The sequence below is a fragment of the Triturus cristatus genome, chromosome 2_1 (assembly GCF_964204655.1).
Source record: "Triturus cristatus chromosome 2_1, aTriCri1.1, whole genome shotgun sequence".
NCBI classification, from domain to species: domain Eukaryota; kingdom Metazoa; phylum Chordata; class Amphibia; order Caudata; family Salamandridae; genus Triturus; species Triturus cristatus.
In genome coordinates, this window is record NC_140581.1 from 267901919 (window position 1) to 267925680 (window position 23762).

General features: G+C 44.1%; 1 protein-coding gene across 1 annotated transcript in view; it reads left to right on the plus strand.

The window, feature by feature from the left end:
• The window catches only part of LOC146864077 (UDP-glycosyltransferase 3A1-like), a 549505-nt gene that overhangs the window by 491918 nt on the left and 33825 nt on the right, over window positions 1-23762 (plus strand). Inside the window, exon 6 of the mRNA XM_085631020.1 lies at window positions 19034-19253. Coding sequence (XP_085487146.1) covers window positions 19034-19253 — 220 coding nt within the window. The remainder of the gene's footprint in view (window positions 1-19033; window positions 19254-23762) is intronic.

The window sequence follows — 23762 nt, forward strand, 5'->3', positions numbered from 1 at the left end:
TCTTTGTTCTTTGCTCTAGTATCCTGAATATCATTCTCGAAATCCCATAACGACCCTGTCTCACGAGGTATTGTGGAGAGCCATGAAGTTAACTGAATATATTTAAATTTAGATAGTCTGTTATCAGTCTTGGCTTTCAATACTTCCCAAGGGACCAGTTCGCATTCGGATAGTAGTTCACCCCACTTGATCAACCCGGCTTGCTTCAGTGGTAACGTCAAACCATCTTTTAGGCATTCCGGTTTCCCTGGGGAATCCCAGATAGGAGCAAATTCCGAGAAGTATCCTATATTAAGCATCTTCCTCATTGTAAGCCATAGATTCAAGGATGCCTTTAATACTTTTAATCTTTCTTTTAATATAGAGCCACAGGTGGTTGAATCAGGGTCCCCTATAAGCATTCAATTTTTTTTAAATTGGAATGACATACAATATAAGTTAAGATCTTGCAGGGCTAGGCCACCCACATGGAGCCGTCTCCTTAGCTTCTTCCATGAAAGACGTAGTCCACGAGAGGCCCAGATGAAACTAGTTATTTTCCCTTGTAATTATTTATCATTTCTTTAGGGAATTTTAACGGGATACAGTTGAATATGTATGTTAATTTAGGGAGGATAGACATTTTTATCAAGTTCACCCTCCCGTAGATAGTAAGCGGGAGATTATCCCATCTAGTCAGGGCCCTGTCCATCTCTTTTGCCTCTCTAACTAAATTCCGGGTTGGGATATCACTAATCTGTTTAACTATATTGAGCCCTAGATATTTTATCTCCCCACACCCTCTACCTTCTCAACCATTTAAATTCCAAACCATCACCTCAGTTTTAGTAGTGTTTACTAAATATCCAGAGATTTCCCCAAATTCTTTAGTTAACTGTTCCATCCTTGGTATCGTTCTAGCTGGGTCACAGGTATAAAATTTAAGATCATCCGCAAATAAGGCGATTTTGCTACAAGAGCGGAGTGAGTGGGTGGGGATTATCTGGTCATCCTTCTTTAGGAGATGGGCTAGGGGTTCAATGTAAATATCGAAGAGGAGGGGGGACAATGGGCAGCCATGCCTCATACCTCTAGTAATCTTAAAAATCTTTGTCAAGGCTCTGTTTACTAAAATCTTAGCTGTAGGACCTTGATGCAGTTTTTTTTATAGCCGTAATATAATCCACATCAAAGCCCATTGATTCCTAGACCGTCCATAAAACACCCAACAAACGCGGTCGAATGCCTTGGCGGCATCTATGGTGATTATCGCCAAGGGAAACGATTGCATGGTTGCTAGATCAATACTCCCGATCAAGGACAGAGTCAATTCCTGAATCTGTTGCTTTGGGATAAAACCCTTCTGATTTACATGAATTAGTTGGGGGGCTACCTTGGCCAATCTCCCTGCCAAAATGCTAGCATAGATTTTATAGTCGACATTAGGCAGGGAGATTGCCCGATACGAATCCGCACTCTTCGGATCCTTTGCAGGCTTAAGGATCAGAGTAATTATAGCTTCTATCCATGAAGCTGAAATTGTTCCTCCCCCTTATAGATCAAATTAAACAGTAATACCATTTATGGGACTATTTCATCTGCAAGTATCTTATATAGCTCTCCTGGCAATGAGTCGGGCCTGCTGTCTTACCGTTTTTTAGATGTTTTATATGTTCTCTAATTTCACCCTTGGTGATCTCGGCTTCTAAAATCTTCCTGCCTTCACTTGAAAGAACTGGGAGATCTAACTTATCAAGCCAATGCTTTAATACCCTCTCCTCTGGCCTGATTTCCTCAGTATATAATTCCGAAAAAAGCGAGACCAGGAGAGCCTGCATCTCGTCTTCCTTATTTGAAGTGTCTCCCTGAGCATTAATTATTAATTCTCGAATATGATTTCGGGGCCTATCAGCCCTTGACTTCCAGGCCAACAGTGCGCTGGCCTACTCTCCATACTCAAATTGTTTCATGTGACCAGTCGCCCACTTCTCGCGGCACTTAGCCTCTAGCTTCATCCTAAAGTTTAACCTTGCCTCTTCCAGTTGTTTCATTAAAGACTCAGCATTTTGGGAGGGATCTACAGACTGCAACTTTAGTTCCAACGCCCCAGCTTTCCCCTCCAAACATTTTAATTCTGCTCTATCAAGCTTATTTAAGTATGATGCTTGACTTTGTAGTATCCCTCGTATATATGCGTTAAAGGCATCCCATATTGTTTCCAAGGGGGGAGGATAAAGCTATTATTTCGCCTCTAACAACCACTTTCAGACCTTGCCACCTAGTGGACATGGGTGTGTCAGGGTTATCGTTGTGTAGCAGGTAATCGTCCAGTGTACATTGTATCTGAGCATCCGTGTCCGGTCGGTGAAGGAGAGTGTTGTGTAGGCGCCAATGCCTAGATGGTCATTGGGTCGGTGGGAGTGCCAGTGTAACCACTACTGGGGCGTGATCGGACAGTGCCGTGACTGGGATGTCTGCGGAGATTGTAATATCCCGGAGGGTCTTCGAGCCTAAGAAGTAGTCCAACTGGGCGTAGGTTTTATGGGCATTAGAGTAATATGAGAAGTCCCGTGGTTGAGGATGACGGTGTCTCCATAAGCCCACCAAGCCGAGATCGTCCAACCTAGAGAGCCCAGCGCACGAGAGAGCACCTACTTGGCCTGTGCGCTGCGCCGATCTATCTAGGTCATTGTCGAACACCGAGTTGAGATCACCCCCAATCAATATTTTAAGCTCTTGGGTCACTGTAGCTTCAGTGAGGGCCTCATGTAGAAAGCGTTCCTGGCCCTCATTAGGTGCATAGATAGACCCTATAATTATTGTGTGACCCCCTATGTTAAATTGGTATATATGCAGTCCCTTTTATCTCAGCCTCCTTCTGTACCGCTTTCTCCCTAAAATCTCTAGAAACCAAGATAGCCACCCCTGCAGTCTTCGAGGGTCTGTAAGGGAAAAATTGTATCGGAAAGGCGCGGGACCTAAGCCGGTGGCAGTCTCTTGGGATCAGGTGTGTCTCCTGTAGAAGGTAGATGTCAGCGCCTGTGCTATCTAAGTAGGAAAGAATTGCCCTGCGTTTGATGGGGTTATTAAGACCTCTCACATTAAGTATGAGCACTTTAAGTGTGGACGGTGACATCTAAATCCAGGGAGTGGATGTGCTGTGGGACACGGTGACCTGAAGGGCATGTACAATGCTCAAGGCCCGCGAGAGGGGACTCCCGGCCCCAGCACTGCAAATGTGTAAGCAGCTGAACTCAGTGAGCAGAGGGCACCACAAGGAAAGAAAGAAGGAAGATGAAGGGAAAAGTAGAGAAGGGTTGGACAGAAATCCCTCAAAAAATTAAAAGAGAAAGGCACAACAGGCGCCTGGAAAAATCTGAAGATCAGTCATCCGTCCGTCATCCATAGATGATCAGGATTGGAGTCCACAGGGGTGTCGTGTGACCAATTGTAGCCCCCTCACCACCTCCCCCTGACCACCTTCGGCATCAAATGAAGGACATGCTGCCTGGCCCGGGCTCGGTCATGTGGTCAACATCTTGGCTAAAGCTTCTGGAAAGGCCTCAAGGGCAGCCTGCTGCTTCCTCTTGACTGCCGCGGGATCCGGTCGTTTAGTGCAGCGTCTTCGCCTCTGCTGTCTCCATTGTGGTCCACCGTCGCCTGATCCACGGTCGGAGTGGTCGTCGTCGTCTTCCGGGATATCGATCCCTAATAGTCTGCTTTCTTCCGTCAGTGAGCGAAGTTGATACAGCTTGCCATTGTGCTGAAAGATGAGGCGATACGGGTGCCCCCAGGAGTATGTGATGTTGCGTTGGCATAGGGCCTCTGTGATGGGCCGGAAAGTCTTATGGCTCTGGAGCGTGATGGCAGCTAAATCTTGGTAGAGGATGGGCGACTGGCTCCTGAATGTGATCGGGTGAAGTGTTCTGGCCTTGCACAGAATCTCTTCTTTAGTGCGGAAGTCTTGAACACAGACTAAAATTTCTGCCGGTGGAGCAGTAGCCATGCGGGGTGGACCTACTCTGTGCACTCGGTCCAGCTTAAGATCAGTGTCCAGCGGATTATCCAATACGTGATTAAAGAGCTCTCTCACATAGGTGAAGATATCGCCAGCCTCTTCATTGGTGCGCACCCCTCGGATTCTAATGTTATGGCGGCATGAGCGATTCTTGAGGTCCTCCAGGTGAGATTGAATGTCCACCCGTTGATTGTGTATACAAAGCACTTCCTGCTGCAAGGCAGCCATTTCAGTGTCCCGGGTGTCGCTCTTGTCCTCCAGTGATGCCACTTGCCCCCCTATGCAGTCCATATCTTTGCGGACATCCTTGATCTCTCGCATTTCACTGTTTGGAGATCATCTCGCAAGGCTGAGAATAAGGACTCCAGGAAGGCCCGTGCCACCGGCTCCTCTTTGGGGGCACCCATTTGTGCCAAGGTGTCAGGCAGTGTAGGATCCACCGCTTCTCCGCCCTGTGCCCGTGCAAAGAGTTCCTTAAGTGCTTTTTCCTTTTTGCCCCGGGTGGAGGTCATGATCATCGCCCACCAGTACTGCCAGTGCGGTCTGCTAAAGTCTTGGCCAATCAACGTCCTTCGGCGGTGCAGCGTCTCCAGGGGCCCGAAAGCCCTGAACCCCTTCGATGGGAGCCAACTGAAGTACGAGCGGGGAACCGACGGCACACCCACAAGCCGCTCCCAGTCCTAGCTGGGCCGCCTCCGAATGGCGCTGGGCCCACCCCTCGGCAACCACCTCCAACGATGGCCACACTCTAAACCCCATGCAGGTGTGAGCTCCAAGTGCTGTAAACTCCTCCAGGAGTATGATAAGTCCCAGCGCCGGTCCGCGCCAGTTATGGCCCACTGTTGGTTCGCTAGGTAAGCCCCCACTGCATAGGCTCCAAGCACTCTCAAGGACGAGGTGGATGCTGTCCGAAAGGCTCTGCTGGGTCCGTGTCCGAGCAAACGAGCAGTGTCGTCTGGGAGCCCCATGGGAAGCCCGTCAGAGTCGGTGTCCCCCAGTAAACGTTAGCCCGCAGTAGGGCCCTCGGGCCTCTGTAATTAGGCCATGTCCTGCACCAGGGTGAGTCAAATCGCCGTTGTTATTGCACAGTCGCCTGCTCGGGTCTATTCCCCAGTGGGATTAACTGGGGCTCTCCGAGAGGGGCCCGGGTCTGATCTCCCTTAATCCTGCGGAAGTGCCATATCCCAACGTAATGATGTAGAGGGACAAGCAGCGCTGGCCCACCTTCTCCAAGGTCCAGGCCTCTAACTTTGTGTGTTAGGCCAACAGCACGGCGGGAGAATCATAGGAGAGGTCCAAGACAGGGAGGGCAGAATCAATCTGCAGCCAATGCTGTCCCTGTTTCCCACGCGCCATGCCGCACTCCTGGGCAGCCCGTGCACTTCAACAATCCGGTGTCTTTCAGGGTGCGAAGGCAATGTACCCCTGTGGGGAAAACTGACTAGGGGAAGAGCAGGGGACTCAGCGCACCACAAGCCGCACCCAAACCTGGCTGGGCCGCCTCAGCAAGAGGCCAAGACCTACCCTCGGCAACCACCTCTAATGGTGGCCATGCTCTAAGCCCCGTGCTGGTAGAAGCTCCAGATACGGCTGGCCCGTCGGGGTTTATAGAGGCTCCATCCCTGGTCCATTCTAGTGCTGATCCACCGGAGAGCCCTCCACGTGTGCGCCAGTTGCTGAAGCACGTTGCACTGCTGAGGGCGCAGAGAGCGTGCCACTAATGTTTTCGTCGCTTTAAAGAGAGCCAGCAACGGCAGACAAGAGCTCACGGAACAGGCTATCAACATGAGGTGAACCCCGGTAGGTTCAGTGCGTGGCGAGGCTGATGCACGCAGCTATCGACGGGGGGCCCCACGCAGTGCTCTCGCTTCCACGGCTCACCTGGGAATACTGGACAGATCCGTCCGGATGTTTCTCAGTTAATCGTCAGCTGGCACCAATTCCGCGCCGGCGGAAAGGGCCCCACAAGGGGAGGCCATGGTGGTCCGCTTACCGCGGGTGGCAGCCCACACGAAACTCAAGAGGAAGCCGAGGCCAGGCAAGCTGGGACCTCCAACCGACGCCCCTGCGTGTACTAGTGCTAGGCCGCAGTGACTGCTGAGTAGGCCCAATGCAGCCAGGGCCTTGCGTAGGTCGCTCCTCAAGAGTGGACGGCCCGCTGCTGTGTCGGATCTCGCAGATCCTGCAACTGCAGAGAAGGGGCCGGCTCCGGGAGGTGGGTTATCTACCATCCGTTGGTGGGCATATGTAGGGTCTCCAGGGCCCACTCGGGCGGTCGCTCGCCGTCGGGCAGCAATAGTCGTTACCAGGCGAAAATAGCGGGTCGGGGGGACCAAACCCACTCGCCAATTGCAGCCACTCTCAGTAGGGCCACCGTTAAGCCCAGGGTTGCTGCGTGAGCCGACGCTCACAAATGGTTGGCCCAGCCAGGCAATGCGGGTAAACAGCCACAGGGGCAGCACCCAGCCGGAGCAGGAATGGCACCACCACATCCGGCCGCTAGGCCCGGTCGCTCACTGCTGGCGCCGGAGCGAAAGCCAAAAAACAGGCATTAGGGCACCGGAACCAGCCTCCCAGAGAGCCCCAGCTGGTGCGACATAGATGGTGGCTGCCGCCCGCTTGATTCCGTGCCATAGGAGAAAAGCCAGGCATTCAGAACCAAACACTGGAGCAACTCCCCTTTGAAGTTTTGGTGTGAAGGTAGCTGGCAGTGATGTGTGCTAGGGGTGGAGCTGAGACCCTCATAGGAGCCTGGTACAGAGAAAACTTGACAACACCATATTATGTTGTCCCAGAATGCTATGCAAGGGGGTTGGAACAGGGTTGGAGGGATGAAGTGGCATGCTAGGACTGGCAAGGGATCTCTGGCATCTACAACATTCTACCTAAACCTTAAAAGCCCAGCACAAGAAAGAGGTAGGGAGCAAGACCCTGGACCAGGACAATGGCCAGCTGAAAGGACAACAAAGACAAAGTGATGGATGGAATGCTTAAATTAATCTCAGCCACTGGCAATCATTCGGGCTGCATCTCAATCCATCATTTTTACTCACTATGTCACCTCAGTTTGGACACAGCCATATGCAAATCTGTCTTGACCCTGCTCCAATGGGAGCAGTACAACTTGAACTGCCGGCCCAGGTCCTCCCTGAATTGGACCACAGGCAACCAAGGCTAGTTTTACCCTTATTAGGGCTCATTAGTCAGGTATGGCTTGGTTCCAGTGGCACAATAAACACGGGACCCACGTCCTGGCATATCGGTCACATTTATGGCATCAAAAACAAGGTGATAGATGGAATACTTGAAATAATTCTCATCCACTGGCAGTCCTCGAGGCCACATTCCAATACATCTTATTTTACCCAACATGCAACCTCAATTTGGACATAGCCATATGCAAGTCAGTCTTGACCCTGCTGCAATGAGAACATTCCATCTTGTATTCCCAGGCCTGATCCTACTTGAACTGGAACACAAGCAGCCCCAAACTGATTTCACCCTTAATATGGTTGATCTGCCAAGTATAGCTTGGTTCCAGTTTGAACTGAATTCTTACCATTGGCTGACATTAATTCAAACATGCCATCCATCACTTTTTTATATACTTTATCGTATCAACCTATGTGGGACGAGTATGTCCATATGTGTGTCCTTGGTCCACTGTGCCACTGAAACCAAGCTATACCTGGCTGATGAGCCCTAATAAGGGCAAAACAGGTCCTGGTTTGCTTGTGTTCCTGTTAAGGGAGTAGCTGGCCAGACAGCTCAGGCTGGACGATTCCAATTGGAGCAGGGCTAAGACTGATTTGCATTTGACTGGGTACGAGTTGAGGTGATGGTGGGCAGAATAACAATGTACTGTGATGTGGTTCCTAGTAACTATTAGTGGCTGAGATTAATTCAAGCATTTAATTTATCACTTTTTTGTATACTTTAGTGTGGTGCCCTTTGTGGGATCGGTATTCTTAGATTTGGGTCCTGTGCACACTGTGCCATTGTAACCAAGCTATATTTTGCTGATGAGCTCTAAAAAAGGCTAAACCGGTCCTAGGTTGCTCTTGTTCTGGTTCAGGGAGTACGTGGCCTGGCTGTTTGAGCTGGACTGTTCCCACTAGCTCAAAGTCAAGACTGATTTGCATATGGCTTGGTCCAAGCTAAGAATGTATGGTGTGCAGAATAAAGGTGGACTGGGAAGTGGCCCGAGTAATTACCAGTGGCTGAGATAAATTCAAGCATTCCATCCATCACTTTTTTATATACTTCAGTTTGTCGCCCTCTGTGGGATGGATATTCCCAGATGTGGGTCCCGCGCACACAGGGAGGAACTAACCTGGTAGTTTGGACTGGGCATGGTCAACACTGATTTGCATATGGATTGGTTCAAGCTGAGCATGCATGGTGTACAGAATAACGATAGCCTGGGATGCAGCCCAAGTAATTACTGGTGATGCTGGCCCCCTTACACACATACCACTGCTAGTCATTATTAGGAAGGAACGCCCTAAACACGCCTCTTCCTAATACCGAGTCGCAAACCTATTTTACAGTTCGGTAATAGGTTACCAAATCGCAAAATCGGGTTTTGTACATATAGAAATGATCTATGTACATCTGGCCCTTAACGCTTTAATCTGTGCTCCGATTATCAATATCTGCTGTAACTTAATTTCCTGCTGATTAATTCGGTTCAGCTTTACTTTTTCCACAAGGCTACTCCTTGTCTGCCGTTGATCTTCCTGAATTCTACTTTGTCTTTGTGCTACATATTCTTGCACAAACCCTGGATAGCTTTCTTCACTGTATACCCCACTATGCTGCTATTGGTAGACCCTTAATAGTTATAAATGCCTTCATATCTAACCTGAGTTCCTGCAAATAGGCCTTTTCCAGCAATAAAATATAAGAAAAGTACACTTCCGAAATAGAAGTTGAACCCGCCGCCACCGCTACTTACAGTGTACTCGCTAGTGCGGCACAATTTTACGAGAACACCTTTAATAAGGTGCTTCCCAGAGCCCTTTATTTCTGAACTAAAGAACCCTTCCTATATTCATGGAATAGCCGGCTTGGAACTTTCACCGGCATAGTTATCTTTTGACATTGATATTGTTCTTCACCCCAGGATTTCTAACCCTCACTCATTGACCAGCCGGGTCGGAATTATCACCGGCAGAGTGATCTATTGATTCTCCACACACGCAACACAGCCCTGAAGAAGTCACAGGTTACTTCCCGCTGTGATGAAACACGTGTTGGCTGGTTCTTTTCTCTTATGTGAATAAATAGCAAAAAAACAAAACATTTGCAATTCCAGTGGTTTATTGTGACCAACATGATTTGATGAACTTTCATTGAGAGCACTTTAACGTGTGCACAGGACTTTGGTTCACTTTCTTGTGTGGGACTTCTCCTTCACATACTTAGGGGTATAGGATGTTTCCCCTACCTGTTAGCACTTTACAGATAAGTATCTAGTACACTACACACAATAGCTGTAGGTCGCCACTCCTAACTTAATAACCAAACCCCTCTCTTCAGTCATAAAAATTTAAGAAAAGTACATTTATAATTATGTGGCACATTATTTGCAAGTTCTCAAGCGGGTGATTAAAGGGCATAATCTGAACTGCAGGCGAGGTAAAAACGAACTGTTATATTGTTATATATGTTGAAAGAAATCTATTGAGTATTGACTATAGAAAAGACAGTATATACTCATGCATCCAGATTACTCCGTCTTCATGAGTCAATCAGGTTTAAGCTATCAATTAATGATGAGAAGCCTTTCTCTTTTTAGGCATTTGGGTGAGACCTATGGTATTAATAGTGTCCTTGACTTGGCTCTGCTTACAGTTAAAGTCATGTGTAAATACATAATACCCAGATAACGAAAGGAGGACCTCCAAAATCTCTTAGTAAATTTATGAATCCACACACACAAAAAAGAAGTAGGAGTATTCAAATTCACGACATTGCACTTGGTGGCACGTGCTTTGTGTTGTAAAACTGTCCTCACCCACAAAATGCAGCATGTTTTATCATAGGGATTGCTAGGCAACACCCTTGCACAGACCAACGCCTGGGGTGGAGAAAAAAGGGAAGTGGAAGACAATACAAACATAAAATTGTAGGGATACAAAATAGAAATAATAGTGAGAACATAGAATCTAAAACTGGCTCAGGAATATCCACCTATATACTTTATTCCCGGATTTCCTGGTCAGGATTAAAATAAATATAGGATGCACTGCATAAGTCTTACTGAATTTCTCAATAGTTGAATCTCAAAAAGGCACGGGAGCAATGGCAGCTCCCTCTAGTCAAACACTAGTTATATTAGGAAATAATACACTTAATTATAAGCATTGTACGGCGCCCCCCCAGGCCCGTTTATTTATCTATGTATTCTCAAGGTCAGGTATGGGGGTACTCGTACACTGCGGCCCGTATGTTTCGGTGGTCTCTAGTAGTCAAAAGGTCCAGCCTAGCCACATGTTTATTTTTATCATCAGGATTTAAAGCATTGGTGCAATGAGGCCAGTGTAATTCTGTACTCTCTAGTCTCCGGTAGGTCGGCCCCTCCCCATCCTTTCCTTACTTCGGCAAGGTGAAGCCGCCATCCCTGCACTTCCCTCCGTGCGACATGTAGGTACCGGTCGTTTGACTCAGCTTTCCTACGTGACACATTCTTTCCCATCACGTGGTCTTCATTTGCAGTCGCATGATCGGGACGACTGCGGGGCTAGCGCAGGAAGTCTTTTCTGCCCTGTCCTACTTCATCCACCATCTTGAAAGTATAAGGCTTAAGTTCTTCCAGTAATATACTCGCCAGCATTCTAATAGAAAGTACCATTGTCTCAGTAGATAAGATCTGTATCAAGATTGCAGTTTATTAGTTTATAATGTACCCACCTCGGGGCAGTGTACCAATTGTTGTGTTTTGTTTTATATATATCGAAGGAGCACATGTTAATGTTCGAACCAATAGTGTGTGTTGGGTCAGACTGAAGGAGTGAATATGGTGGCGAGCTAGTACGAAAAGCCAGAGACTCTAAACAAACAATATTGCCAGATTTCTATTGGTCAGCAAAACCTTTATAGGTCAGTAAAACCTTTATAGTGCAATGCCTTATCTGTCCTATAAATCAAATACTGACCCTGTAGTGGCTGGTGACTGTAGCAGTGTGTTTTCAAATTAACACAGAAAGCTTATCTCCTCCATGATTGTAGACTCCATTGTCCCATTCTCTATGTGTAATGTTTCCTAACTCTTTTGTGAGGTATTTTTCCCAGTGTCCTGACACTATTACTGAGACTGTAGTTCCTAATCTCCTGTATAGAATTCTGTCCTTCGTCACTCCTATTTCCAGGAGGCAAGCAATATCAGGCATCAGGTTTTCACACTAGAATGTAGACACTTAACATTAAAGGTAATTATCCAGATTTGAACCCTTTAAGGGTATACAGGTCATCCACACTCCTTGGTTTTTGTTCAGGACTGGACGCTTACCTGTAATCTCAAACCAGGTCTTCTGCTGTCTGAGATAAGAGAGCGACTGTTTCCAAAATCCAGGATGTCACCATACACTGGAATATATTATTATTATTATTATTATTATGTTTTCTTATATAGCGCCTGAATCGACCCCCGAAGGGGTATCTCCGCGCTTGCCTTGGGAACCCGTCCTGGCTTTTCCCTGTGAGATAGCCCCTACAGGGCATCCCCAAGGTGAAAGCCAGGCATCCCGCCGCGGGGGGCCGTTGTGGAGATTAAGCAAGCTTAATGCCCAGAGTTGCAGAGTGTGAACCCATGATTAGGTCAGGCACCGAAGCGAGAATTATCGAGTCCATGGACATTTGAGCTCAAGACCCTGCCGCGTCGGGAATTGAACCCTGGTCCCGAGTCTGACCTCTGCTTCAGGGTCTGCCTGCTCTAACCAGTGAGCCACACTTCTCCACTTCTATAGTAGGCAAGTGCCCTCGAGAAAACGCCACCTTCTCAGGAGGAAAAATTCAAATCATAAAAAAATACTTTGCTGATGAAACCTTCATATGGTTGCAGAAAACTAGGAGTCCAGTAGCCAGGTGAGAAAGTCCTAAGAGTGAAAAGTCAAGATCACCAAGTGAAGGGAGAAAGAAAACATGCGATGCATCCCTCAATCAGACTGAGGCGTTTTAATAGTAAAAGAACAGGAAAAGGATATGACTTCAAGCACCCCATTACAGAAAAACATAATAGACTGGGAGAGCCAAGAACACATCAAAGAAGAAGCAGCCATGCTAGAAAGGGAAAAGAAAAGAGAGTGAAAATCTGAAGTTCACCAGCTGTGGGGTTACCTTAAAAGGCAGCTAAAAATCCTCAGGCAAATGATTTCTATTTTGGAGTTTAAGAGAGAGAAAGCAGCAGCCAGAAGACTGAGAGGAAACAGGCCTAAGCGAGAGACTCTGCGAGAGACTCTTGCAGGCTTCATATGGCGTATTCTGAGCTCTGGGAACCAATTGCCCTGCAACATAAAATGGTATCTGGCACCCATGCAACAGAGAGATCTAAGTATGCAACAGTTTCATCATCTCCTGCCTATTATTTTGCTCCCTCTTTTTCATTCATATGCTTTCCTGGCACCTCTTACCTCACAGTCTGTTATCTCATGGGGCTGGTCTAGCCAGAAGAAGAGTTCTTCCCACTCTCTTCCTATTGAATGCTTGGAACTATCTTCAGAAAATATATAATAGATGTATCTTAAGTACTGTATATGTTTTACCTACTTATTTGATATCTATGGCCTGCGATGAACTTGAAACGTTTATGGCATGAAAGCCGAAAAAACTTAAAAATAAAGCTCCTCCTGTCCTACCCATCCCCTTGACATAGCACATGATGGATTTTATTCATAAGTTCCTTTCTAAGTTATTATCAGGTCTAATCCGGAGCCTCATTTATCGAAAGAAATATTATGGGGCTTTCCACTGTAGCATAAATTGCTGGGACACGTACGTGACATTCTAAAAGGATCCATGCAGATGAATCCTCATTGATCCTTGATTGTTAAAGTGATCAATAGTGCCCTAAATCCTGGGAATAAGACACACAATTCACGTTGTCTCTTTGCAGTGTCCTAAGCGAGATCCAGAAATACTATGAGAGAAAATTCATGCTTTGTTACAAATCGTCTTTTTTTGTCTTGCAATAGTGAGGATCAGTTCTTACATTTCTAGACCGGAAAGTAAGCAATGTTGGTCCTGGGTTTTCTGCATGTTTTAGACATTGCTGTAGGCATTCTTTGGGCCCTTGCAGCTGCTAGACCTACCTAACTCATCCACCTAATTCATCACCTATATGTTTCAACAATAGCTCAACAATCTAGGTAATCACATCTATCACCCTTGCCTTTGTAGCCTCCAGTACTCCAATTATAATTATGTTGGAATGTCTGGATCTAAACTCACACATGTGACTTAAGGTATTGATCTGTGAGTCATAATCAAGATACTCTAGTAACCATGTCCTGGTTGGTTTCCGTGTATGCCCCAACCTCTCAGCTAAGGTCTACACTTTTTGTCAATGCTTCCATCTAGAGACTGCTCTTTTTGCACCTTTTTCACTGCCTTTGCTTTCTATCAACATACTTTTAAATGAGGATTTAGTGGGGTCAATCCTACTCTCAGCAGTTAGATTAACCTTCCTTGACAGTGGTCTGGATTTAGTAGGCTGTACTTCCCATCTACAGCGTGCATTTTAGATTGGAGAACTGGATTCAGTAGGGTATATCTTTGCTTGTATTGAAAACAATATACTCCTGCAGCCTTCAGAATACAGTGTGCATAACAAAACTGATCAGGGATATTCAACCCCTGTAAATTGTTTTTATTAGTAGGCTCTCTATTGGTTGACGGTTGTTGGGTAGGTTTTAGTCTTCGAGGGGACCTCTAGAAGAGCTTTTGAGTCATCCTCCCTCATTTGCTCTTGTACCTGTAATTGGCAGGCTGTTTTATTTGACTACCCTCCCTGATTTTCAGTAGTGATTGGAGTTTCTGGGATGTCTCAAATGAGTTGTTTAGATGAAGAATTGATGGCTGAAGACTCTGAAAGAGGTCTACTAGATACTACCATCTTATCCACTTCAGAAAAAGGATAGTTTTTCCGCGTTATATGTTCATTCATTCTCGACAAGGTGATTTGTCTTCCTATATAGTCTGTTTTCTAGCTGCCTGTGTGGGATCTTGCTCGCCTTGCATAATGTTTCTTTTTTCCAGTCCAATGTTGTTAGTGTCTCTTAGGTTGGATGCTTCGCAGCTGGGATCCAAACTATTTGGGCTGACCGAGGGGATGTATTTAGTAAGCCCTCCTGTTGGATTACTAATGTATTTGGTGGACTCTCAACTTGGATAAATATTAAGTCAGTCGGTCGTTCTAGAATTTTGCCCACAAATAGTGACAAATTTCAAGTAACCCTCTATACTCGGGGGGATTCCATTTACTTGATTAATTTTTATAACGATGATTTTAAAACTGTGCCCAATGTGAACTTTTCTTTGTTGTTTAATTTTATCTTAAAATTACAATTAGCTAACTGTGGTACCCAAACTAAGGGCATATGCTTAGGCGGCGACTTTAATGTCAAAATCCCAAAGGATATTTATTCTGCTGTTTGGCCTGCCACTAATGCACCATTGAGTAAAAGAGGGGAACAGCTAAAGAATCTTTTAAGTTCGCACAACTTTTTGAATGTTATGCAGATTGCTGCTATCCCCCCACCTGGTGGATGCATAATCCCAATTTACAGAAGTCGAGGCTCCACCTCCACTATTGATTACAGTTTTGTAAATACTCCCCTAGAAGGCCATGTATTAAGGGCTGAAGTAATCCCAACAATACAAGGGGATCATAACCCTATTAGTACTATACTAAGTTTTTCCCGCCGCCCAGTGTATGATTGCACGCCTGGGGCATGTGATCTAACGGCATCTACTGATAAACTTAGAATTGTTTGGCGTAATATCGATAACAACGCCTTATTCGAAACAATGATAAAATCTCATTTGAATTTGGTCAACACATGCCTGATGTTTAGCACAAGCAATACAGAGGTGGTTGACGCTTTTTCAAGGTTATGTAACGGGATTAAAAAAATATTGTCTAAACCGATTCGGACATCTAATCCTGACCCCGGTTGGTTTAATATGGAATACTCCGCGGCCAATAGAGCATTAAGAAAGGCTCTTGCAAGTAAACCTAGAGTAGGCTCTCTTGTATCATCACTTAGGGGAAGTTACAAGAAAGCCATCACACGTAGAAAGGAGGAGCTTATCACCGATCACTGGGCAAATCTTTTGCAGGTAAATGCATTGAAAAACGGCAAAAACTTTTGGAAGGCAGTCAAGGATATGAAATCTGTGGGTAACATCTCTTCACCGGTTGGATGTAATATTTCCAGTGAATCTTGGGAGGCTAACTTTAGTAAGATTTATGCCTCCCCAATTTGTAACGAACTTGAAAAAGAATATATATTCACTACCGGACTACAGATCGAACTATCTGAGGTCGAAGAAGCCATAACCCAAAGTTTAGGGGGCAAAGCACCGGGACCAGACGGCCTTCCGATTGATCTAATCAAAAGCAAACCCGATTTTTGGGCACCACTTCTTACAAATGTTTTTAATAATCTTACTGATTCATTTATCCCTGATACTTGGTCATATAGTACCATAGTCCCAATTTTTAAGGAGGGGGACCGGACGAATCCGAGCTGTTACAGGCCAATTTCATTGGTCGATAACACCCTAAAAATTTAGGGTAGGGTAATATTCAATAGGATCAATTTATGGGCAGAGGAAAGCCAGGTTTTGCATCCTTCTCAGCTAGGGTTTAGGAGCAACGTTGGCACGGTGGAACAGTGCCTCAATCTCCACTTGATTATTAGCAAATACACAATAGCTAAGAAAACACCAGTGTACCTGGCATTTATGGATCTCACGTCAGCCTTCGATTTTGTCAACAGATCACGGCTGTGGCAAACTCTCCTAAATCTTGGGCTAGACGACCCATTAGTCTCCTTTTTGGCATATTTGCACAGAGACCTAAAAGCCAGGTGCGCATAGGTAGGAACGGTGAGATTTCGAATGCCATTGAAATTGGCAGGGGGGTCAGACGTGGTTGCGTCTTGGCCCCACTCCTTTTCATATTATATATTAATGATCTAACCAAATCTCTCCTAACTTCAACTGAAGACGTCCCAATTATTAATGGAAATAAGATTCCCGCGTTGCTTTATGCTGACGACGCTGTGCTAATGGGGCGCACTCCTAAAGCCTTGCGCGCCCTGGTTCATGGCTTTGTGGATTTCATGGCAACCTTGGACCTATGTACTAATTTTAAGAAATAATTTTTAATGTCGTGTGGGTCCAAGAAATATTCTAATCTTTCAATTGTTTTGAACTCTAACCAATTGTTAAGCACTTGCACTTTCCTGTATTTAGGTTTGGTATTTGCATCAAATGGTCTATGGAACGATCACATCACTCATAGCAAAAGGAAATTCACTAACTCTATTAACACAATCCTTAGGCTACCCAAGCCTAAAAATATAGAGGTAGTTTCCTCCATCATTAAAATTTATAGATTACAATGCTTACCAACCGCTACATACGGAGCAGAGGTATGGGGGAACACTATCTGTATACCTATTCAGCGTGAAGAGAACAGATTTTGTCGCAAAATTCTGGGAGCTCCTTTCTTTTCTTCCACATACGCTAGCCATAGCGAGCTACATTTGCCCTATGTAGAAGATTTTATTAAGGCTCGCCCGACATTGTTTTGGCTAAGAATTTGGAAGAACCCGGCTGCACAATTGACTAGAGAGATAATCATGGATTGTTTAAACTGTGACAGAGGGATGGATATACCGTGGCTGGTAGGAGTCCATAAAAGTTTAAATAGCCTGAATTTGGAACACCTGTTTTTAAATCCTTTAGATCATAGCCCCACCAACATTAAAACCATTGAAAAACTACTCTATGCCTCTTATAAAGAAATAAGACTAGCAACTGAATATAATAAAACTTCAGTTGCTAGATATATGCAAATTGAGTATGCAACCTCAGCCATGCCAAAATATATTTTAAAACCTGTTGGTTGCTGGGAAAGGGGCTTATTTTTCAGGCTAAGGACAGACACAATGAAATATCTGTTGTCATTTCCTACTGGCTACACGGCTAACCTCGAACTCTCCTTCTGTCCATGTAATAATACCTTGAAACAATCAATGTTACATTTCCTATTTTTCTGTTCTTATTACTCATCCCCCACTAAAAAAGTTCTGATTCCGTATTTTAAGTCACAATGTGTTACTGACTATAAGGTAGCTTACGGAATGGTGCTAGCTATTAACAATGATGAATTATGTTTTAGAGTTGGATCCTTTTTAAAAACGGCGGTACGCACTCGTAATACCATGTATTCAGTATAATTTTATTATTTGATGTGTTTGAATTATTTGCATTTTAATCTTGTACTATATTTTAACTGTACTTTTATGGATATGCTGTTTTTATCCGAATAAAGTTCATATTGATTGATTGATTGATTAATGTATTTGATTCAGCCCCTGTCATGTTCTACTCCCACTCTGGCCCCTTTCTAGAGTCAAATGAGATCAACTGAAGCCTTTGGTTTGCTATTTACTGGTCACAACGGCTGGAAAGGGCATCAGCAATGTGCAAAAATTGCTCCTGAGGATTTATTTAGTTGAGCCACTTATCTAAACCAGGTCGTGACTGGATTTAACCACTTGTACATCCAAATTGCTAATAGTATATGTCCAAATAAGCTCCCTTCATTAATTCTATTTAATGAAGCCTTTGATAACCAGTTAATGAGTAAATCAGCTTGAGTTGTATCTACAGCTAAGTAGCACCAGTCACTTTAAATGCCTATATAATAATTTTATGAAGCTGTGAAATAATGTACTTTTCCTTTGAATCTTTTCTCCGTTACCATTGTAAAGAGGTTAAGAAGTAAGTTTTATGATTTATGAATACTTTGTTGTGACATGCCTCATTGTTCATGTCCTTAAATCCACCTAAAGAAAATTGTTTATATTTCTTTATTATTTTTTATAAAGTTGATGGTTATTTATAAAATTAACTTAATTTAATTGAGAAACATTTTGTTTAAAAATGGTTACATTTGTTTTTAAATTGAAAAAAAGTGAATCCATTATTTTAAAATAAATTAATTGTTTCTAATTTATGTATTATTTTTTGCACACTAAAATCATTTTATATATATTTTTCAGAAATAAAATGAGTTCATTTATTTTAACATTATTTCCTAAAGCGTTCTATTTAAAGTTCCTACCTCCATTATTTTCTAAAGGAGGGTCTTGCAGTACCTGTGAGTGGCAAAGGGTTGTACTGTGCTTACTCCAGCTCTGAGCTTTTGGGTTTCTTTTTGCTCTTCAGTAACTTTAGCACCTTCCTATTCAGTTTGAGTATATGAACGTTCTTACTCTTTTTTTTGGATGTGTTCTTGTCCCTCCTAAAACCCTTCCCTAGCCCTCTCTTAACCCCCCCCCCTTAGTCCTCTTCAAGCCTCTCGCCTAGTTGTAAAAGAAATTCTACCCGCTCCCCACTGTTCTCTCACATTTAGTACTAAAACGCATAACTATGGGTGTGGAGGTCTCTGCAGTCGAGGTGGCAAAGGGGTAGATATTAATATTTTAGTACTACTACATGTAGTAAAAATGCAGTTTGCGAATTGGCTCCTTAATTTTATGTTTGATCTCAGACAGGACAATGTTTATAGTTGGGTGGCAACTGAAAGTTTCTTTACTACCCCAACGGGAGATTTAGTCCCACTGGAGGATTCTCCACCCACACAAAATAGTGCAACTCTAAATCATTATTAACTACAGAAAACAAGAAGCTTCCTACTGTACACCAGAATGAGCCTACAAGCTAATGTTTCATAATTCTGCTATCTTGCATGTGATATTTTGAAATAAAAATGGTAAATGTGGCATCTTTTGATTATAGGGCACTCTAAGGTCCGGCTAATGGTTACCCATGGTGGAATGAACAGTTTGTGGGAATCCATTTATCACAGTGTTCCTGTTTTGGGGATTCCTCTTTATGGAGACCAGTTTGACAATATGGCGCGAGTCGTGGCAAAAAAATTTGGCACTGCAATTCCTGTTGAGCAGCTCACCGCGCAGAGATTTACAATGACAATGAAGCAACTCATAGAAGATCCAAGGTATATCAAATGTGTTACAGATTGTTCTAACATATGCATATATTTGATTTACAGATCAATACTCAGACCAACACTGCTATTTGATCATTCGGTGTGCGTTCAACAATTCTTCTCTACAAAATATAGTCATGATGCAATTATTAATACAATAATAATAATAATAAAAGAAAATAAATAATATAATTTATAAGTATTAAGTCTATATATTTATTCAATTCAGAGATAGGTCACTTAGAACTGATGCAGGAATCAATGCAAGCCTTTATATTTGACAAATTGACACCCATTTCAAGGAACATTAACTAGCTTGGATAAATAAAGAGATAATCATAAATGCTGGCCTTAGCTTGGAATTGCCTTTGTGGGCGTTGTCTGAATGTTACATCACAGGGTTTATCCTGACCAGTGGCAGCTGAGACAGGGCAGTGGCAGTTGGTAGTTGGGCAGGTGGTTGGGTTTAAAAAGCAAGAAAATTTGACTTACTTGTCCGCCGCCTCTCCTCCTTTCTTCTGGTGTCGGTGGCGCAGGAAAAGGAAGCCCCCATGCTTCCAGGCTCCCCTTGCCTAATAGTAGCGCTGTGATTGGTCTGAGTGCTGTGGCACAGTGCTCAAACAGGCTGTGGAAGCCTGGGCATTTTCTCTAACCAGGATGGCCCAAGACAGCCGGCCAAACAGTCATGAACACGTAAGTGCACATACCACTCCTCCCCCTGCTGGCTGACAGCCCAGCCCTGCCATGCACCTTAAAAAAACACACAACTGGGCCAGAACGGTAAATATAAAATAATAATAACATTGTGCTATTATCATTTAATTTTTCTTGTGAGGCGTAAAGCGGAGGAGCCGCTGCTGATCCTGACTATCTAATACCTTTCCCTTAGCCCTAAGGAAGTATGGTATTCTAACTTATCCTTCAGAGTGTAAAAAACAGACTTGTGTGCCCCATGAAAACTCCAATGATCATACCCAGAGGTAATTCAAATTAGGAATGCAACATTACCTGTCAGAGACACAGAAGTTTAAGAAACTTCACTTCACTCATTTTACAAAGAGAGCACACACAAGACAACTGAAGTAGCATTTTATTAGAATCTGTTCTAGTGGATAGTGGATACAAATATATTGCACATATTAAAAGCATTGTGTTTATAAGTGAACACAAAATATATAATATAAAAGCATACATCAAATTATGCTACCTGAATTCTCTTCTTACTAAGTTCTGGCTCATATTACTTAGCACTGAAAGGTCTGTCATCATGGGGGGTGCAACACATTTGTAATGTAGCTAAAAGACTAAACAAGGCAATTTGTCTCCCATAAGGACAAATTATACTTATGTGTTTCCAGTCTACAACCTCGGTGTGGAAATATCAAGCACCCTATATGTGTCAAGGACTAGACTATGTGAACATCTCTCAGTTTTCGGCCTTGGGTACCAAAAGAGAGGGTTACACTTCCTGAGAGCCATAGCTCCATCCTACATTTAAAATAAACATGAAAGGTGCCAAGTGCCTCCTTTACAGGATCCCATTTAAGTGCAAAAAACCATGAGGGTAAGACATTTTCCTAGGAAGTCTTGATGATTCTTGATTGCGGAAGATGGAAGATACAGTGTCACCAAAACTACTCTGAACCAGAAAGGAGAAACAGCCAGGGAAACAATCTTTTGAATTAGAGAAACCAAATAAGGAATGCAGCTGCAGGCAAAGTGAGAAAGATTCTGGGACAAAAGGATGTCTAAGTAGGCGATGAATGTGATATAAAGTAAAGCAACAAATGCATTGTGACACATGACTTCACTGGAAAAAAGTTGCCACCATCTTCAATTGGGAGCTGTAAGAAAATGGCTCTTTTTGTATGGTCACGATCAACATTTTGGAGTGATGCTGCTGGATTTTTTGACTCTGAGAGTGCACTGAGGCCAGCTAACCAGACCCTGTGCCAGTGCCCTGACCCTAAAACACACCCAATGCATTGGCTTATACCCAATTGGCATGCGCTAACTTATGTATAAGTCTGTAGTATATGGTGCCCAAGGTACCCAGGACAGGTAAGTTAGAGGGTTACTCCCAGGGATTGTAGCACTGGATGTGCCGCCCTCAGTGTGACACAGGTAAAACAAGTCTGCTAGTCTGCCACTGCAGACTGAAAGAGCAGTTTGAAACTGCCAGTCCTGGTTATTCCATTTAAAGTTTTTTCAGAGACAGACGTCCCCCTGGCATATGTGTAAGTCATCCCTATAACACGTTTACTGAGCCCTAAGGCAGGTTGCAGCATAACATGTGTTTTACGTGTTCTGACAGTGGAAACACAAAACTGTTGCTTTTACTGTGGAAAAACTTTGTCTCCCCATTGGCAAGTACCCAGTTACACGATGACCCCTCAGCTGTGCTAACTCAAGAATGGTGCAACTAAAGTTGGTACACCAAGGTATCAAACAAATCTTTGCATTAAGCCTGACTCCATACCGAAGTCAGAATTAATGTAACTTGTTGCCACTTTGATGCCTGTAGTCTCCTTTGCCCTCAACAGTTGCACATGGGGTTTGTCTCTGAGACAGCCTTTTGCCCTTCTGGGGAGGCATGCTAACAACTCCCAGGAAAGGTTGCAATAGAAGCCTTCACAAGAGAGAGATGATACATCCCTCCTCCAGGAAGCCACGTGGGAGCAGCCGCCTTTAAAGGGCGATTCGGAACAACTCCAGAAAAATTCTGCCCTATTGTTTAGGTAGATAGGTTGACACGTGGGATAGGATAGGAAAGGGGAGGCCTGTGCCAAACTGGTTTTGCAGGGGCATGTAGCCCCTTGGTAGCCACACTTCTGCGTTGGGTTGGAAAGCTCTGGACACTGAGAGAGGGGTTCTGCCATGTTGTAGGGGACCGAATGGTGGATCCTAGGATAGCCAGATGCCACACATCCCAGGAAGTGGTCACCACGAGGAAGGGGAAATTAGCTGCCCATTGGCTACTGACTGCATCTACCCTAGGGACACTTTCTATGCAAAAAAAGGGCATCAACAGAACACAGAAATCAGATCTCGACTGGACTGAAAGAGGACCGAGGAGGACTGCTTTGCTGCACAGAGGACCAAGCATAAAGAGGCTGCACCTGCATGGACTGCTAATTCAACAACAAGGACCTGGCATTGATAGGCACTTTAAACAAATTGTATATATGGATATGTAGGAATACTGATAGGGCAATATACTTATCTATTCCCCTAATGGGTAGTTCTATATCTTACTAAATACTTTTTTTATTACAAAAATCACACAAGCGGGAGACATACCAGTCAAAAACAGAAAATAAGTCACTCAAAATAGCACCAATCAGCATATGGGTCTATATATATATATCGTGTAGATAGAAAGGTGAAGAAAAGTGTAGGAAAATGAGAAAGTATCTCACGTGTGCACCACCAGAGGGGCTACTGGCAGGTTCTCACCAGCTTGCCCACGTATTTATCATCATCAATGACTTTCTCATATAAAATAAAAAAGTGTCCAGTGCGGGAAAGGTGTAAAAATTGAAAGAGAAAAGTAAGACCCCGAAAGAGACACAAGAGGTCTCAAATATAAATGGGTACACCTCACAAACGCACCTGTAGCTTTTTATTCCACAGCGTGAGATGGCCCAATATTAAAAACACAGTATGTTGTTAATCACTTTAAGGATGGCCAACATGTTTCATTGCCTTTTCACAGGTAACGGCAAATTCATCAGGGCAACCGAGGTCAGCAATCACCTCCCTGGACCTTTGTACATCAAAGAAGAGTGACTGAAACACACACAAAGACAAAACAAAAAATGACTGGTAAATCATGAGAAACACCACCCAATTCTGTCTGTTGATTCAGAGCAGGTAGTCACGGAAATATGGACTTTACTAAAATGTCAGCCACAAGTCCAATATTTACGGTAAATATTTACCTAGTGAGAACCATGGGCCCACATACCAGCTCTCACTTAGTCACAGGGGTGTGTATTATTTACACTTTCCTCCCCTTCAGTAAGCACCTCTGTTGCTCACACCTTCATCTGTGGAGACAGATACATAAAATTCCACTCACGACTGTGTAGCATTTTGGATCACTTCCTGCAGTTTTACATTATACCAGTCCCCTCGTCATGAATCCATACTTCATGTCATATATTATACTCACAATAGGTCATAAACACTTAACCCTCGGCCGAGTTTACCCGCAGCTTAGCCTTTTTTAAACACCAACAGCCCAGGCACCAAAAGCAATGCTATCCCTTTCATTCACACGTGACTCTAATCCGTATCTTTTTCTCTCATTGCCATGTTCATTGTACTAAATCGTACTGAAAAATGCCAGATCGTTAAAAGTACCACGCTCTCGCTAAGTAGCGAAATCGTCCCGACACAATTTTCTCACTTATGTGTGCCGTTAGACTTCTGTCCAGCTTGTATTTATTCGTCATGCATTCAGCAACAGCAAATCTCACAGCGTACCCTCACCTTGTAAAAAGTAGCACCGCGCAG